Raw genomic sequence first — 20,629 nt, 5'->3', positions numbered from 1 at the left:
ATTATAATACTTGACACATATTAGATATATAATAAATTCACTTGAATTGATTCTGAGTTACCTCATTATGTATCATATAATCATATAATCAAATTTTTTCAATATGTGTAAAGTTCATTTTCATTAATTGTATTACAGCATTATATTTTAAGTTTATCTGCCTTTATTTCAGGTTTAATCAGACATGCTTGGAATGTAGGCCCTTGACAGTGTTTAAATATCCACTAATACCCCCAAAAGACTGTATGGCATCAATAAGTAATACAACTCATACAGCATTATGAATATATGGCTTAACTACTGTTTATGTGTCCTGTGAATAAAATAGCATATCTACTAAATACAGGAATCCCATTTGCCTTTCCTCAAACACCAAAGGAACAATCAGAGAACTGTTTCACATGAAAGCTCAGAATTAGTGTTTAAGATTCATCAGTACCTAGCTTGCCTTCTCCATTTATGTATTAGATGCTGAAAGTAAATTACACTGTAAAAAGTACAGTTCCTCTTTGGTTTATCCTTTAATTGAGAGCAGAATGATGTTGCTTCATAGATGTCCCCAGTCTTTTGTATATTCATTTCTCTGTCCTCCCTCTTGGTTAATGCATTCCTTTTGTGTTACTAATGCTTGATGAACCCCATTTCTAATCTTCAGTTATTCCACCCTCCTCGGTTTTTGTTCAGATTAGGTGGCAGAATTAAAGGGATGAATGATGATTTTCTGCTGTGATTAAGGTAAAAATACAATTGCATCTGGAACAAATGGATATAAAATAGCTCAGCCATATTGGAAGGCTTCTCTAGGCCTCATTTTTCTTCCATTAGACATTAGCATTTAGGCTATTTGTTACAGTGTCAAGACTTCCAGAAGATATCATCATTACATGACTTAGTTATAGATTTAGAGAACAATAAGCAGTGATAACCTATTATGCTTGCAAACTATCACTTGGGCATCTTCCATTCCTTGACTATGCTTTGAGCAGATTAATGTATCTTTCTCTTTCTGAATTGTTGCAACCAGAGACTAAACATCACCATTCTCATAACTAAATCAATTGTCCTGATCCCAATTCTATACCCTCCTCTGAGCTCATTCCTTTGGAGTCAATTAACATCAAAAATGAATATTGATTAAACCTCAAGAGGCTATAGAGAACTATAAGAGATTCATGTGAAATGAGAGTAGGTGGGATTCAGACTATTGTTGGTACGTATTTCAAAAATTGTTGTATTTATTCTTTTCTAAACAAATGTTTGCAGGTTGAAGTCTGCACAATATATGCCTGCATGAAAAGCAATGGAACCCAAATCACCACTGTGGAAGATACTCCAAGTGATATACCAACACCTACAATTCGTGGCATCACTTCAAGGTACAAAATTTTGTGTCAGTTTATCTAAGAAACTCTGATCATAAGAAATAAAAATTAAAATTATAGGTCTCCTGTCAGCCATGACAATCACATTTAATGGGTTTCTATAAGTATGCATGTAAATCAAATTTTTGATATTATTTCACAGATGTTAATCTTCATTGGACATCCAATACATGTAGTCTTTAATTTCCCTGATTGCCGAGCCTCAGTTTTCTTGTTTAGTAATCTGTAAACAAATAATTGAAATGCATGTCTCCTTATTTAAATGTGTCCTTTAGTGAATCATTTTGCGAAGCAAAATAAAAGCTTAATTGTAATGACTACCTTCTAACTTAATCTTTTTGGGAAAAAAAAATGATTTATATATGTTAGAGTGCCCTAAAGCAAGAAATCTGTAAAATTAATAGGGCAGATAATGTTTAGATATCCATTTCCAATTTTGTCAGCTTCTTGGTAGAATCACTTTATTTTTCTGTATTCTTTTGTAGCTGAGAAATGATCATAATTTGAAAGTGAGTCTCTTTACAATTCATAATAAGTAACAATAATAATAATAATATTTGGTGTTGTTTCCAAAGCTGAAAATAAGATGGGAAATTATTCATCCATTTGTATCAAGTTGAGACTGGGAAAAGAAATCTTAGTGCTTCCACTATACTTTTTGCTTAAGCTAAATGAATCATCCTCCACCTACACATACAAACCACATACACACACACACACACACACGCGCGCGCGCACACACACACACACACACACAGAGAGAGAGAGAAATAATCAGTCTATTATAAATGTTTCAATTCTGAAAGATTCCTCTATGACATATAGATCTTAAATCAGTTCAAAAAAAAATTAGTACTGGTTTCGCAACCAATAGTTGAAATAATTAGAAAACCCAACCAACTGAATTGTTAGCTATTCATGGCAATAATCATATCTTTTCTCCTTGAGTGTATCTTCTATCAAATACATGATAGATACTGATCTAATTTTTGATGTGCTAATTAGTTTATAATCCCTCCAACAGACATCCCCCAACCTATTTACAGGACTGTCCACTATGCAGGAGGGAAATAGTCATATTAAATGGACATTAGAGACCTTTATTCTTTTAGCAAACACATCTGTGGCTAAAATAATATAGAAGGTAAAAGTAATACAAAAGGGCATAAGACATGATTCTAAATTTGCAAAGTTTCAATCCACTGTGGAAGATATTCCCCGAAATAAATGTTTATAGAACTATGTGAAAAACACTATAATAGAGGTTTATGATATGCAAGAAGAATGTAAAGAGAAGTAGCAAACTCTACCCAGAATTGTCAGTGAAGGCATCATGGAAGATGTGACATTTGAGTTCAGTCTTAAAAAACTCAAGGAAGAATTATAATTAGGTAGGTGGATGTTGTCAAATTCTTGTCCACTGGTATCCCCATGACTCAAGCCCACGTGAATAACATAACAGAATATGCCTCGTATTACATATTTATTTATAACTAAAAAAATAATATCTAAGCTTTGTAAAAAAAAATGGAACAAATGTGACTGCATTGCTAGGGTGTTTTTTCCTTTAAGAAGATTGTTGCACATAACAACAGAGGACAGATATTTTTATTTGCTGTTAAAAACTGCTTGTACCCAAATATATTAAATCGATGGTAGAAACATTAAAAAGAGTAAAACACAAGAACGAGGAAAGTGAGAGGAGACAACAACAGAAAAGGGATTGCAACATGTTTTTGTAAGCGATATTTGTCAGAAAGAGGCAAATGATTTAATAGTGGAGAAATTTACGAACAAAATATTCGTTGACAAAAGAGAATAATGGCAGGAAACAAGCTGTTTTTTTCCCCCACTGCAGAGAACTGGAGAGGCCGAGCACTTATAGAAGCTTTAAGGATGTAAACAGAGAAGGGAGGATAAGGTAAAGCGGAAATCATGGGGTGAACCGCAGGTGTTAAAAAAGAAGTGTTTGGAATCCCGGGTCTCTTGTCTCTTTACTGTGCATCCGGGGGTCTATTTCTCTTCTTCCACATGGCAAAGTCCACCAACCAGAAGATTAGACATTTATTCTCTAGAGAAACTGAGGGCTACTAGGCACGGGGAAGCTGAGATGAAACACAGACGTAAGAACAGTGATTAAGTGAGACTACAACCCGAACGGTGGACTTCTTAGCTAATGTTCCCAGCTCTGCCCTCAAAAGTAAGTAGACAAGTTATAAACACCTCCAGATAGGAAACTGAACATTCTTTTCTAGAAAAAAATGAATAACCTCAAATAAAATACCTCCAGATAATAGTATATAGGGATCCCTAACAGCAGAAACAGCTTGTCACCTGGTCACCCAGTAGGGGAGTATGCCAATCAACAAAGTTCACCTACCTATAAAGCTTTGAGTCAACATTTTGTTATTGTTGTTGTTGTTGTTGTTATTGTTACTGCATCACTCTTAAGATAAAAAGGGGACCAAAGTAAAAGAAATGATTTGATAGATTTAGAAACAATGCAGGTGAGGAAAAAGAAATTGTAACCTCAGACAGATAAAATAAGATTCTCTACCCATAAAACAAAACCAGCATAATTTTTGAAAAATAACCAAAGAGGAGAAAACCTCATGGAATTAAAAGGGTGACAAGCTGAGTTGAAACTTTGGAAGAAAGATGAGGGGAATGTCTCTGAAAATGCAATGAAACACAAAGATTAAAAGAGAGAGGGAGAGAGAAGAAAAAATAGTAGAAAGCATCCAGGAGGTCTAATACTTGAATAATAAGAGCTTCAAAAAAGAGAACCAAAGGAAGAGGGAGAACATTTTAAAAAGACAAGAAAATATCCCGGAACCAATATACTACTGTGCAGATCCCTGGATACTAACAATGTGACTAAAAAGTGATTACATATAAAGGGATATTATCAGGAAGTTGCAGAGTACCATGCTTAAAAAGCACATCCAAAAAGCTGTCAGAAAGAAAACACACTACCACAATCAAGACACAAAACAGGGCCGGGCACAGTGGCCCACACCTATAATCCTAGCACTTTGGGAGGCTGAGGCAAGCAGATTATGAGGTAAGGAGTTCGAGATCAGCCTGGCCAACATGGTGAAACCCCATCTCTATCAAAAATACAAAAATTAGCTGGGCATGATGACACATGCCTGTAGTCCCAGCTACTCAGGAGGCTGAGGCGGGAGAATCGCTTAAAACTGGAAGGCGGAGGCTGCAGTGAGCCGAGATCACGCCATTGCACTCCAGCCTGGGTAACAGAGAGAGACTTCGTCTAAAAAAAAAAAAAAAAAAAAAAAAAAAAAAAAAAAAAAAATACAAAACCACATCATGATATCATGACATCAGGCTCCTTTATTGCTAACCCCCCTTAGACCTTTCCTAGAACGGAGCAAACACTGCCATGTTTTGGTCTGTGTAATTCTGTCTTTTCCATATTGTCATGTAAGTGGATTATATAACATGTAGCCATTCAATGCTTCTTTTACTTAGCATAATGCATTTAAAATTTGTCCATCTTATTGTATATATTCTAGTCGTTGTCAGTTTTTGCTTCTGAGTAAGATTCCATTATATGAAAGTCCTACAGTTTGTGCACAGTTTGGACAGTTTTCAGTTCTCCATGACCATGATAAAGTTGCTATAAAACATCTATATATAGGCTTTTGTGTGAATATATATTTTCATTTCTTTGGGATAAATACCCAGGAGTTGGATTGCTGAGTCATAAAGAAACGGCCAGACTGATTTACAAAGTGACTATAACATCTTTCATTCCTACCAGCATTGTATGAGAGTTCAAGTTGCTCTACCTTTTTGCTAGAACTTGAGATAAATATGAGTTGTTTTTTCTTGCTTGTAAAATAGCCACTTTAATAGATGTTTAGTGGTGTGTTATTATGGTCTTAAATTATATTTCACTAATGACTAATGACACTGATTAGTTTTTCATTTGCTTTTTGTATGCACTTTGGCATTTGTTTACTCTGGGAAATTCTACCTCCAAATCTTTTGCTAATTTGTTAACTGGATTCTTTGTTTTCTTATTTTTTGAGTTTTGAGAATTTTATATTTTACGTTTGAATTTTTGTCAGATACGTGATTTACAAATGCTTTTTCTCTACCCTATGATTTGTCTTCAATTGGCTTACTTGTGTGTTGTTAAGAGAGTTAAATTTCAAGAGAGTTAGATTCGTTACTTTTTCTTTTATGGTTTGGGCATCTGATATTTTGTCCAAGAACTCTTTGCCTGAGTCAACGTCACAGAGACTTTCTCTTGTCTATTTTCTAGAACATTTATATGTGTAGTTGAATTTATGTCTGTGACTGGTTTTGTGTTAATTTTTGTATACACTGAGCCATGGGTCAAGGTTAATTTTGGCATATAAGTATTTAATAGTTTCAACAAAATTTTTGGAAAGATTATCTTTTCTTTATTGAATATTTTTAGATATTTGTCAAAAATCAATTTAAACATATTTGTAGGTCATTTTTGGACTCTCTTTTATGTTCAGTTTATCAGTATGTGGATCTATACCAATATTGCACCATCTTGATTACTATAGCTCTACAGTAAGTTATCAAATCACATTGTATGAGTCCTCCAACTTTGATGTTTATAACTATCATTTTGGCTTTTCTCATTACTTTACCTTTTCATATCAATTTTAGAAACAGTTCATTGATATCTATAAAACATGTGATTTTGATTAGAACTGCATTGAATTTGTAGATCAATTAGTAGAGAATTGACATCTTAACAACGTCAAATGTTCTGATTCAAAAACACGGTGTTGATCATTTATTTACATTCTCTTTCCTTTTTTATCAGTGTTTATATAATTCAGTATGCAGATACTGCACATATTTTATTAAATTTATACCTAATTATTTATTTTGGGCATGCTATTATTAATTTTCTTAAAACAAAATTAAATCCAATTGTTTGTTGCTAGTGTGTAGAAACACAGTTAATTTTGGAATAGTGAGTTTGCATCCAGTAACCTTGCTAAGCTCCTTATAAGTCTTAAGAACTTTTTTTGTAATTCCCTAGTCTACAGAGATCTTCAAAGAGAAACTGTTTATTTTTTCCTTTCCAGTTAATATGTCTTTTATTTATTTTTCCTGTCTTATTGCACTGGATAGTTTCATAATGTGATAACAGCACATCCTTGACTTGTTCCCAGTCTGAAAGAAAACTCTCAGTCTTTTACCATTAAATGTGATGTTATGTATGAAATTTTTGGAGATGCCTTCTATCAGGTTGAAAAACTTACTTTTTATTTTTAATTTGCTGACAGCTTTTATTATAAATGGAAATGGAATTTTTTCAAGTGCTTTTTTGACATTTTAAATTTGTACTATGATTAATTATATTTACTGATTTTAAATTATTGAACTAGCCTATATTCTCTGGATAACCACAACTTCATAGTGATATATTTTCTTCTTTATATATTAGGGGATGCAATATACTATTACCTTATATGAAATGTTCATCTATGTTCATAAAATATATTGGACTGTTTGATTTCTTGTAATACCTTTGTCGGGCTTGGGTATCATGGTAATTTCTGGCCTCATACTAACTTGTGAAGCATTTCCTTCTTTTCTATTTCTGAAAGAGATTGTATAAAAGTGTTATTATTTCTTAAATGTTGATAAAATTCACCAGTGAAACCATCTTTTCCTGGAGTTTTCCTTTGATGAAAGGTTTTTTTAACTCAGAATTCGATTCCTTTGATAATGTATGATATTTTGGCAATTTATTCTCCAGTGAGTTTTGTCATCTTGTGGGTGCAAAACATTAGTTAATTTAATCAAATTTATCAAATTTATGAGCAGGCAGGAAGTTTGTTGTAGTATGTTTGTACTACAAACAACAATTTGTTGGAACTGATTTGCCCTCTTTCATTTCTGATATTGTTAGTCATTGCCCTCTGTTTTTCTAGTCAGGCTAGAGTTTTATCAATTTTGTAGATCTTTTTGAAGAACTGTTTTTAGTTTTATTTATTTTCTATATCATCTGTATAGTTTTCTATTTTGCATTTCAATGATTTCTGCTATCTATTGTTTTCTTCCTTCTTGCTTTGCTATTCTTTCTCTAGTTTCTTAAAGATGAGACCTTTCATTATTGATTTTGAGACCTTTCTTCTTTTTTTACTATAAGCATTTAATGTTATGAATTTTCCTCTCATGCCTGCTTCAGTGTAAAGCTTACAAATTTTGAGACGTGGCATTTCATTTGTTAAAAATACATTTTAATTTCTCTTGAGACTTCTTTAACCCATGGCTTACTTACAAGGGGATTGTCTAATTTCTAAGTATTTGGGGATTTTTCAGATATGTTTTTGTATGTGGGTTTCTAGTTTAATTCTATTATGATCTAAGAACATAATTTTATAATTTCAGTTCTTTTAAATTAGTTACAGTTTTTTCAGAGCCCAGAATATGATCTATCTTAGTGAATGTGTGCACTTGAGGAGAAGGTACAGTCAGTCTGCTATTGTCAGATACAGTGTTTTATAAATGTCAGTTAGGTCAAGTTGAGTGATAGTGATGTTCAGATCATCTACATGCTTACTGATTTTCTGCCTGCTTGTTTTATCAGTTATTGTGAAAATAGTGTTGAAGTCTCCAAATATAATTGTGTGTTTACATATTTCTTCTGCAGATCTATCAGTCTTTCCTTCATGTTTTTTGATGTTTTATTATTAAGTGCATACATATTTAGGATTGCTATGTCTTGATAAACTGATCTTTTAATCATTATGTGATAAGCCCTTTACTTCCTGATAATATCCTTGATCCTAAGTTTATTTTGTCTAATATTAACATAGCCACTCCAGCTTTCTATTGCTTAGTGTAATTCTGGGTGATTTTTAGAATTGTTTCCTCCACATTTTGAATATTAGATTATAAAAATCTGACTCCTGTTAAAATCCTTTGAAGAAAGTTAGTTATTATTTACTTTTTTCAGCAGGTGACCAACTAGTCAGCTTCAGATTCCAAATTCTGTTTTGCTTTGCCAGTGACTACAGTCAGTTCCTATTTTTTCATAAAGTAGCATAGCAAAGCTATGAACTTTGCTTTATTACTCTGTGTCTGCACCATGGCTAATTTGGGATTTGGCTGTGGAATTATGTAATAGTTCAGATCTCAAAGCCTTTGCTATGTTACTTGCATAGCCTATGTATGTGAAGCAACCATAAATATGCAGCTTAAAGTTGAGTCAGGATTTGTATTGGTTCATTCATAAAATTAACTTCTAGCTTTCTTTTCTCTGAAATGTCTCCCATTATTTCCAGCTCTTTTGGACTTTGTTTTCTGGATTTTTTGGCTACAATGATACGGTTTCTTTTGAAATTTTTGCCTCCCAGCCTGCCTTCCAATTTGCATAAGTAGAGTTGTTCTTAGGCAATGAGGTAAGAGGAAATATAGAAAAAAAAAGCAAGGACTTCCCCGACATTCTTTGGACTACAGAGGCCCCATTTCCTGATTTTTCCGGACAAAAAGATTTTTCCCCCTCTTGGGGCTTTAAACTCCAATTTGGCCACAGCTGCCCCAGTGCAGCTCCTTGCCTCTAATCATCCTCAAAGCAGGGCCCAGAAGAAAGAAGAGAAAACAAAACAAAACAAAAATGGGAGTTGTCCTTACACTCTCTGGCTTGCAATGTGTTTTGTTCTAGGTGCTGTAGCTGGAAAAAAATGAGTTTCTCTAAGATTTTGCTGCCTAGTTGACAGTTTCACACTGGTGATGCCCTCGGGATAAACATGGGAAGTAAAAGGGGGAGAAAAATGGGAAACTCACCGTGTAACATTTGTTATTAAAGTTTTGGCTCCCCTCCTGATCAGCCTGCTATTGTTAACTTTTCAGAGTCTCAGATAATTGCTTTTTACAATTTGTGCAGACCTTTGAGTTGTAATCAGTGGGAGAGATAAGTTGTAATGGGCTTATTCCATATAGGCCTGCATGGGAAGTCCCTCTCCAACACAGTTTTCTTTCTTCCAATGCCTTTGGCAACTTTCCTTTTCTCCCCCAAGTCAGAAGCCTAGCAAAAACTTGATAGAAATCATTTATAACCAAATATTGGCATGTAAAATCTTTCCTTTCCTAAAATGATCCATAGTAGCAGAGTAACATTTTCCAAAGGCAAGACTCTAATGAGCAAGTATAGGCTGCCAAGCCATTAATCAAAATTATACCAACACCAAAGCAGTTAGCCTCCTGTGTGCATGATCTTGTTTGTGTGATTTCATTAGACTTCTGGCAATGTACACTTGTTAGTTATGTTTCTATTTTGGTTTTTAAAAATCTCTTTTATATTAGCAACATGCAAAATGAAATGTAAAATCCTTTCAGAAAAACATCAGCAGACGGGGTCTACTTCTGTAGCATTTAAAATAATTTGGTTTCTAAGAAGCCATACATTTCTTAGATTATTTGTTTATTTTTGGTGAAGTTCAGAAGTCAGTAAAATTTAACCTGCATGTATTTCAATAACATACAGATAACATACCAGCCTGTTTGATTATATGCATGGAGTGCACCAAACTCATCTTTGCCTCGGCCTTGACTTTGCCTTATTTTTGACTACATCTTCTTCAGTGAAAGCCCTCATGCATGTTTGTCCTATTATATATAAACCAAAGATGCCATAGCATGCAAATATAGAAGGATCAAATGGACCCTTCTGGTTTTATAAGCTGCTTCTTCAAAAACAAGCTCTGTTTCCACATTGCATTTTCCATACTTGTCATATTATCATCAGCTCCTTCTATATCCCAAAAGAATACTAACTACTGATCAATAGCCCGGACATGTCTGGCCATGGCCTACACGTGCCCTAGGTAGTTCATTTATTTGTCTTGGTGGATTTGCTAGAGTGGAATTTAATCAATAGCTAATTCATTAATTCTGGTCCTGGAGAATGTAGAGACTGAGCCGGATGAAGATAACTGGCTGGCTCTGGCTTTGGCTGAAATATGACAAACACTACAGCTGACAGCTTGACTGGGTACTGGGCTGACTATGAAGTTTATTTATTCCCCATAGATGAATAAACTAAGAAAATAACACAAACAAGAAAGATGTTTTATTACACTACTGCTAATATTCCAAAATGCATGATTTCCAGGCATAAGGCTCAAGGGAAAGTGGAGAGAAAACGCAGATCATTTCTTTCATTGTCTTTAATTGGAACCATGGCAGTTTTTTTCACATCCAAATCAGTTTGGGGATGTGTTATTGATGAGGAGTGTGAGGTATAAGGCCTTTGTATCACTCATAAATAATTGTTTTAAGATTTGCTTCTAGATACTGAATGAGATCAATATTTTTACACAGCAACTTTCCAGAAATCTTTCTGATAGCAGCATAGGTTAGATGTCTCTAAATGAATAATAAACCACTATCGTCATTAATAAATCTCCCTGTATATTCTTTTTTATTGAGACAGAGCTCATTCTGTCACCCACGCTGGAGTGCAGCACACTACAGCCTTGACCTTCCAGGCTCAGGCAATCCTCCTACCTCAGCCTCCTGAGTATCTGGGACTATAGGCACATGCCACAACACCCAGCTAATATGTTTTAAAAGATTATTTTGTAGAGGTGGGGTCACACTGTGTTGCCCAGGCTGGTCTTTTGAACTCCTGGCTCAAGTCTTCCTCCTGCCTTGGCCTCCCAAATTGCTGGTATTACAGATATGAGCCACACAGCACCCAGCATCCCCTATATTTTTAAATTATTTAACATGGGGTTGAGTATGGTTTAAGAGGTCAGAGCTTATGGAGAAAAAGAATTCTCCTTTTTTCCTCACCAAATTTTGTGAGACCTGCTATGATATACTTTTTATGCTATGACATTAGATATCAGGGAATCTCTTCTATCCTTGATTTTTTCTTCCTAACTTTCCTCAGTGAATGATAGCTTCAATTGAAGTAATGATTTTACAATTTTGTAAAATTAAAAGAAAAAAAGTAACATTTTAAATTTAATTATTTAACATTAAAAGAAAAAGTAAACTATAATTCTGTTTGTTTGCTTTAATAGGGAGAGTATCAGGCTGAAGGATATAGAATGTCAAATTACTGTTTTTTCACCCATATCCCAAACTCTCTTATCAATATGGGCAATTGTAGACTATTTTTAATATGGACTAAATTGTCTGTTTAAATCTTTAAAAGATATGGGTAGAACTCCTGAAAGAGAGAAATCGGATCATAACCTTATGATCACCATGGTTTTTAGGAAATATTACTCATTAAATGGCCATAAGATCTGATTATCACATTCTATTTAAGGAGACCTTAATAGAATATAGTCAGAATATATAGAATGTAAATAGAATAGATAGAAAAGAGAACACTGGACTTACTCTTGAGACTCTGCTATCACTCTTTTCATTTCCTTACTTCCCTCTTCTTTCAAAACTCCTCCTAACTTCACCTCCTGTAGCTCTCACAGAAGCAGCTCGGCCACTGAAGTAGCCTCTGAGTGCTTTTCAGAAAAATCTAGTTCTTTCTCCTAATTCACTTTAACCCTTAACTGCCACTTTGTCCCTCATTCTCTGAACATCATTGTTTTGTTTTGTTTTTATTGGTTTCATTAAAAACCCACTTATGAATTCTGGGTGTCCTCAGCAAAAAGACTCCCTATCTTGTTCAGATCAAACATTCTTGCGGTTCTAGGCCATACTGATGTCTGAAAGATCTCTGGCCTTGTTTTCTTCCTAAATTCTAATCCCATAGATCTACTTGCCTATTGATTTTATGTTGTGATATTCACCCATCACTTTCATAACCTTCAGCTTCAAAAGTTAATTATTATCTAACTCGTCGTCTTTTCCAACACTCACTTCTGCAAAAGCACCACCATCCTGTATGTTATCAAGGACATATATCTTGGAAATATTTTAATCCCCTGAATTTATTAAACATCAATTTTAGTACATTTTTCTTTTGGAACATCTTCTCATTTATGTTACTCTTCTCCATTTCCACCACTACCACCCTGGTTCATGTTTTCATCATTTAAGTTTGTATAATCATTTTAGGGGGCTGTCTTAATCCAATTAGATACAAAGAGAAAAAAGTACCCTTTACATTTCATCTGTTACTTACTGCCTTAAACACACTCTTTTGGCTATCCTTCCCTCGATTCTCGAATATCCCTCAGAAAAATCTTATGGCTTTCCAATTATTTTTAGTTATGAATCTCACTTTGATAATTAAGACTCATGACCAAGCATTAAAAAATCCATTCCTTTACCATCAAAATATTAATCTCACATCTAGTTCAAAGCTTCTATCATTTCTAAAGCTCAGGCCTAATTGCAGCTTGCTCTTTCTCTCCTCCTTACTCTATTTTCCCTTCCATTTTATCCAAATATGTCTCCTCTCAATGTTATTATTCTACTGCCACCACTTGTTGATAATCATAGCTCTCTATTGGTAAGTGATGCTTTTTTGAGCAATTGTATGTTTTTCTTGAGAGGTCTCCATGAGGATTGTTAAATAGCCTAATTTTCTCATACAAGTGTTACCCTCTACAGCTGAACTCTTGTGGTGCCAAAAGAGCAGAACATTCCAAAGATCTGCCTGCTGGAGTCTCTCATGACAGAAGGCTACTGTCCTGGGCAATGTACCTTCAAGGTAGCTCAAGCCTAGCCATCTTGCAAGGCATCTACTTGGCCCTTGAGAGACTCATCTGTCTGTGCCATGCTAAAGATTAATATTGTAGTATTCTAGAACTGCTCTGGCCAATCTCTGGCCAACAGAATCCTCTAACTGAAAAGTAAGCTTTATTTTCTATGCTCATACAGACTATCAAACTTAGGAGTTCTATGTCAAGCTATCCCAAGATCTTCTCACCATATATTCCTCCAGGGATAAAAGGTGGGAAATGTGTGTCCCTTTTTATTATAAGAACCTGCTTTCACATTTTGATTCTTTTACCTACTACAATTTATAATAAACATCTCAGTAGGATAATTATTCAATGATTTGACTTGAAAGCAAAGAATTAAATTTTGTCACATTGCATTTATTTAGTCTTTATTAAAAGTGTTCTGATCATTTTTTGTAACCATGATCTGGAATAATATTGATGAACTTGAGTGTTATATAAATAATTGACAAAAATGACCAAATTGAATAGAAAAAAAAGTTCTATGTAAACAGAGAATCTAGAGCGATTTAATCTGTAACAATTTAGGTTAATATCTTAGAGTGTATGAAGATTTCTCTGTCCAAACAAAAATATTTTGAAATAATTGCAGATAAAATATTAAAATGAAATGTTAAAGAATAGGAATATGAACTCTGACTCTTTGTAAAACGTTGATCTGACTTGTATCATTTTGATATTCACCTGTATAAAGGTAGGAGGTAGTAAATTATTTTCCCTACACTTTTTTGTAGCTTCAGTGGTATTTTGTGATTCTAAAAGGGAAAATTGAAGTGATAAGATCTAGGCAGGGTGGAATGTACCTGTAATCCTAACTACTTAGGAGGCTGAGTCAGGAGAACTGTTGATCCCAGGAGTTTGAGTCCAGCCTGAGCAACACAGCAATATCCCGTCTCTAAAAATAAAGAAGAAAGTACTAACAACTGTGGGGGTGGCCACAATAGTATGTAGTAGTAACAGAAGTAGAAAAGTAATTATGCTGACCATATGACATAATTAAAAAGAAATAACTCCAACTAGAACATCTGAACACTTGATAAATTCATGTAGCAAAATATGTGTAAAGAACTTCTAGTTCCAAAATGATGACATAAAAGAAAGATGGCTTCACTCCTCTCCACAGAATTTAGAAACAAATATATACAATTGAGATTATCACAGTAATATCCCAGAACTTATATATAGGGATAAGACACAGCCGCAAAGAAGGGAAAAATTTCTAAACAGACTGTAAGAAAATTGGACATCCAATATCCACAATGCCCATCCTTCAAGTATATTCAGCACCAAGATTGTGGAAAAATATTTCTCTGACCCTTGATTTCTCTACTGAAAAAGTGTGATTGAAGTGGACAATCAGTTTCCCAACCATCTTGGGTTATCTGACAGGAGATCCTTACCTGCCTCAACCCACAGGAAACATCAGGAGTGCCTGAAGGGATATATCTCTGTGAGGACAGAGACAACATGGAGTATGGGGACTACCATCACCAGCCCTGGACATTCTGCTCTGTAACTCAGTAAAAGGAGATGCCAAATCAGAGTGGCTGTTAAGTGACAACACAGTGTAGTAGGTTTGCTCCATAGGTTTCCTGGGCATGAATCCTCAACCAGCCTCCTCACACTACTAGGATATCCTCTTTGGAACTTCCCCTATTTGGGAAAGGTGGCATTCTCATAGTTTACTAAAGCCAAGGCAAACCTGGGCCTGAGGCACCATCTAGTGCCAAAAAGGAGGCAATGACCAAGTGAATTTAAAAAAAAAAAAAAAATGAACAGATAAATTACAAAGAATCTCTATGCAAACAAATTTAAGAAAAAACAAAGCAAGCCAGACATAGAAGACCGCATTAAATAACTAATCCTTCAGTGCAAAGGCATATATATATATGCATCCATAAGAAATGGAGAAGAATAATATAAGAGAGGATACTCCAAAAGAAAATGCGCTAAAGTTGAAGTTTAATAAACTCAGAAAATTAAAAATAATTCAGAGATATATATCTTTGATAATATGCAGGATGGCGGTGTTTTTGCAGACATATAGCCTGCTTCTCTAAACAGGGAGGCAGGATCTCCTCAAGCTGACAAAGCAAGGAAACAGTTACTGACCCTAACAAGATGGTGATAGGTGAACTCTATGACCAAGAATTCAAAACAGTAGTTTGAAGGAAACTCAGTGATCAGCAAGGTAGCACAGAAAATAAATTCAGACATTTCTCAAAAAATTTAGCAAAGAAATTGAAATAGTTCAAAACATTAAAAAGAAATTTTGGATCTGAGAAATACATTTGCTGAAGTGAAAAATTCATTAGAGGCTCTCAGTAGCAGAGTAGATGAGAGGAACGCGTCAACAAACTTGAGACAGACTATTTGAATATACACAGAGGAGGGGATAAAAGAATGAAAAGGAATGAAGGTCACGCACAAGATACATAAAAAACTACCTGAAAAGACCAAACGTAGTAATTACTGGTGTTCAAGAGGAAGTTGAGCAACAGCAAGGGGCAGAAAGTTTATTGAAGGAAAGATTAACAGAAAATTTCCTAAAATGTAAGAAATGGGTAAATATTCAGGTATAGAAAGGTCAGAGAAGACCAAACAGATTTGATTGAAATAAGATTTTTCCAAGGCATATAATAATCAAATTCTCAAAGGTCGGTGACAAAGAGAGTATCCTAAAAGCAGCAAGAGAAAAGAAGCAAATAACACTTAAAAGCTCTAATTTGTTTGATAACAGACTTCTCAACAGAAACCATACAAGTCAGGAGGAAGTGGGATGACATTTTCAAAATGCTGTAGTAAAAAAATTGCCATATAAAAATACTATATACAGTAAAGCTATCCTTCAAATATGAAAGAGAAATGAAGTCCTTCCCAGATAAGTAAAAGCTAAGATAATTTATCACTACAAGACCCATCTTATAAGAAATATTAAAAGGAGTTTTTCAAACTGTAAGAAATAAAAAACTAATGCACAGAAGGAAAACATTTAAAAGTAAACCCACTGATAAATTAAGTAAACAGACAAACCCAGAATACTCTAATACTGTAATTGCAGCACATAATTCACTCATCACTTCAGTATGAAGCCCAAAAGATAAATCTATCAAAAACAATAGTAGGTACAGCTACCTGTTAAGAGATAGATAATATAAAACTATACAATTTGATACAGCGTAAAGTCAAAATGTTAAATTCTATAGTTTTTTTGTTTTTTCTTTGTTTCTATTCTATAATTTGTGATCTAAGATAAGTTGTCATTTCTTTAAAATAACTTTTTATATCTATGAGATGCTTTTTGTAAGCCTTATAAAAGATTCACTAAAATAAAAGGCAACCAATTAAAACATGTTTCCAGAAAACTACTTAACCACAAGGAAGATAGTAAGAAAGAAAGAGAGAAGTTACAAAACAAGTAGAAAACTAAAAGCACTGAATGTAAATAGACCCAATTCTCCAATTAATAGGCATAGAGTACCTGAATGAATGAAGAAATAAGACCCAAACTATGTATTGAAAAATCCACTTCACCTATAAAGAAACACAAAGACTCAAAGTGAAGAGGTGAGAAAAGATATTCCATGCAAGTGGAAACAAAACAAAAACAAAAACAAAAATAGAGCAGAAGTAGCTATACTTATAAAAATCAATAAAATCGAAAAATGAGCGAAGGATATGAACAGACATTTTTTCAAAAGAAAATATTTAGCCAAAAAACATGAAAAAATCATCACCACTGGTCATTAGAGAAATGGAAATCAAAACCACATTGAGATACCATCTCACCAGTTAGAATGGCGATCATTAAAAAATCAGGAGACAGATGCTGGAGAGGATGTGGAGAAATAGGAATGCTTTTACACTGTTGGTGGAAGTGTAAATTAATTCAACCTTTGTGGAACACAATGTGGCAATTCCTCAATGATCTAGAAATAGAAATACTATTTAACCCAGCAATCCCATTATTGGGTGTGTACCCAAAGGATTATAAATCATTCTATTATAAAGACACATGCACATGTATGTTTATTTTGGCACTGTTCACAATAGCAAAGACTTGCAATCAACACAAATGCCCATCAATGATAGATTGTATAAAGAAAATGTGGCACATATACACCATGGAATACTATGCAGCCATACAAAGATGAGTTTATGTTCTTTGCAAGGACATGGATAAAGCTGGAAACCATCATTCTCAGCAAACTGACACAAGAACAGAAAACCAAACACTGCATGTTCTGACTCCTAAGTGGGTGTTGAACAATGAGAACACATAAACACAGGAAGCGGAGCATCATACACTGGGGCCTGTCAGGGGATGGGGGCCTAGGGGAGGGATAGTATTAGGAGAAATACCTAATGTAGATGATGGTGTGATGGATGCAGCAAACCACCATGGCACATGTATACCTATGTAACAAACCTGCACATTCTGCACATATACCCCAAAACTTAAAGTGTAATTTTAAATAGTTGATAAAACAAGTCACAGAAGAGGCAAAGAAGGTCAATGTATAATGATAAAAGGATCAATTCAACAAGAGAATATAAAAGTTATAAATATCCATGCACCCAACATCAGAGCTTCCATATGCAAAAATTAATTTATCTAAAGGAAAGATAGACTGCAATACAAAAATAGGAAATTCAGCACCTCGCTTTCAGTAATGTACAATGCATCCAGACAAAAAATCAACAAAGAAACATCAGAGTTAAACCACACACTAGGACAAATAGGTCTATGTGACTCTTACAGAACATTTCACCCAACTGCTGCAGAATACACATTTTCACATCAGCATATGGAATATTCTCCAAAATAGATCATGTTTTATGCCACAAAACAAATCTCAACAAGTTCAGAAAAGCAGAAAGTATATCAAGTGTCTTTTTTACTACAATGGAATAAAACTAGGAATCAATAATAAGAGAGGAACTTTGGAGAATACACAAACTCAGGGAAATTAAACAGCATACTCCTGAATAAACAATAAGTCAATGAAGAAATAAAGAAAACTTTATTATTTCTTAAAACAAATGAAAATAGCAATACAACATACCAAAATCTATGGAATAAAGCAAAAGCACTACAAAACAGGGAATTCATATCAATAAACACCTACATCAAAAAAGTAGAAAGACTTCAAATAAACATCCTAATGAACCTCAAGGAATTAGAAAAGCAAGAGCAAACTAAACCAAAAATTAGTAGAAGGAAAGAAAATTGAGTAAAATGAAACTAAGACTAAATAAAATACAGAAAATCAATGAAATGAAAAGTTGGTTTTTTGAAAAGATGAAAAAAATGAACAAAACTTTAACTAGATTAAATAAGTTTTTAAAAAGCACCCCCCAAAAAATTGGAAGCAGAAAAGGATATATAACAGCTGAGATTTCAGAAATACAAGAAATCATTAGAGACTGTTATAAACAACTACACACATACACACAACATATAATATACATATATATGAATTAATTAATTTCTAGACAAATGCAATGCACCAAGATTAAACCATGAAGAAATAGAGAAAATATATATATGAATAAATTAATTTATAGACAAATACAATGCACCAAGATTAAACCATGAAGAAATAGAGAAAATATATATATGAATAAATTAATTTATAGACAAATACAATGCACCAAGATTAAACCATGAGGAAATAAGAGAAACGCAATGAACCAGTAATGAGTGATGAGATTAAAGCCATAATAAAAATTCTCCCATCAATGAAAAGCCCAGAACATGATGACTTCACTGCTGAATTCTACCAAATATTTAAAGAAGAAATAATATTCATTTTATTCAAACTCTTAAATGAGGAAGAGGGAATACTTTCAAACGTGTTCTATGTGGCCAGTATTGTCCTGATAGCAAGTCCAAAAAAGGAGACCACAACAAAAACAACAACAACAAAACTACAGTCTGATTTCATGATGAGCATAGATGCAGAAATCCTCAATATGATACTAGCAAATGGAATTCAACAGCACATTAAAAAATTATTTATCATGATCAGTGGGATTTATTCCAGTTACGTAAGGATGGTTCAAAATATGCAAATCAAATAAACACGATACATCACATGAACAGAACCAAGTGCAAAAACCATATAATTATTTCAATAGATGCTAGAAATGCATTTGATAAAATTCAACATGGCTAATTTATTATAAAAACCCTCAAGAAACTGAATACAGAAGGAGCATTTTCAAAATAAGAAAAGCCATATATGACAAACAAATGGCTAATATTGTACTGAACTGGGAAAAATTGAAAGCCTTTCCTCTAAGAACTGGAACAAGACAAGGATGCCCACTTTCACTTTTATTCAACACTGTACTGGAAAGCCTGGTGAGAGCGATTAGTCAAGAGAAGAAATAAAGGGTATAAAAATTGGAAAGGATAAGTCAAATTAGCCTTTTTCACAGATGACATGCTCTTATAATTAGAAAGCCTAAAGACTCCACCAAAAAACCTGTTAGAACTGATGAACAAATTTAGTAAAGTTGCAGAATACAAAATCAACATACAAAAATCAATAGCAGTTATATATACCAACAGCAAACAATCTGAAAAGAAATCAAGAAAACAGTCCCATTTCAAAAGCTGCAAAGAATATAAAATACCTAGGAATCAATTTAACTAAAGAAGTAAAATATCTATACAAGTAAAACTATAAAATACTGATGAAAGAAATTGAATAGGACACAAATAAATGGAAAGATATTCTATGCTCTTGGATTGGAAGAATTAATATTGTTAAAATGGGAATTTTACCCAAAGTAATTTATAGATTCAATGTAATACCTATCTAAAGACCAATGACATTCTTAAAAGAAATAGAAAAAAATTATAAAATTGATATGGAATCACAAAGACTCAGAATAGGTGAAGCAATGTGAGTAAAAAGGACAAAACTGGAGGCATTACACTACCTTACTTCAAAATACAGCACAAACCTAAAAAAACCAAATCAGCATGGTATTGGCATAAAAACAGACACATAAACCAATGGAACAGAATAGAGAGTCCACATATAATTCCATGTACTTACAGACAACCCATTTTCAACAAAGGCACCAAGAATTTAACATAAGGAAAGGATAGTCTTTTTAATAAATGGTACTGAGAAAACTATATATTCATATTCAGAAGAATGAAACTAGACTCCTATCACTCACCACATTCAAGAATCAACATGAATTAAAGACTTAAGTCTAAGACCTGAAACTGTAAAACTAATAGAAGCAAATATTGGGCAGATGCTCCCATACATGGTCTAGACAAAGGCATTTGTGTAAGATCTCAAATACACTGGCAAGAGAAGTAAAATCAGAAAAATGGGATTACATCAAGCTAAAAAGCTTCTGCACAACAAAGGAAACAGTCAACAAAGTGAACAGACACACCATAGAATGGGGGAAAATACTTGCAAACTATCTATCTGACAATGAATTCGTAACTGGAATATATAAATAGCTTTAAAAATAGAAAAAAAACAAAACTTCTGATTAAAAATGGGCAAAAAATAGGCATTTCTATTG

General features: G+C 33.7%; 1 protein-coding gene across 1 annotated transcript in view; it reads left to right on the top strand.

Moving 5' to 3' along the window:
• USH2A (usherin) overlaps positions 1 to 20,629 on the top strand; it is a 777,205-nt gene that overhangs the window by 565,200 nt on the left and 191,376 nt on the right. Inside the window, exon 46 of the mRNA XM_003930351.4 lies at positions 1,264 to 1,376. Coding sequence (XP_003930400.3) covers positions 1,264 to 1,376 — 113 coding nt within the window. The remainder of the gene's footprint in view (positions 1 to 1,263; positions 1,377 to 20,629) is intronic.

This window comes from Saimiri boliviensis, chromosome 14 (genome assembly GCF_048565385.1).
Source record: "Saimiri boliviensis isolate mSaiBol1 chromosome 14, mSaiBol1.pri, whole genome shotgun sequence".
Classification (NCBI taxonomy): Eukaryota; Metazoa; Chordata; class Mammalia; order Primates; family Cebidae; genus Saimiri; species Saimiri boliviensis.
This window is presented reverse-complemented; position numbering and strand designations above follow the sequence as displayed.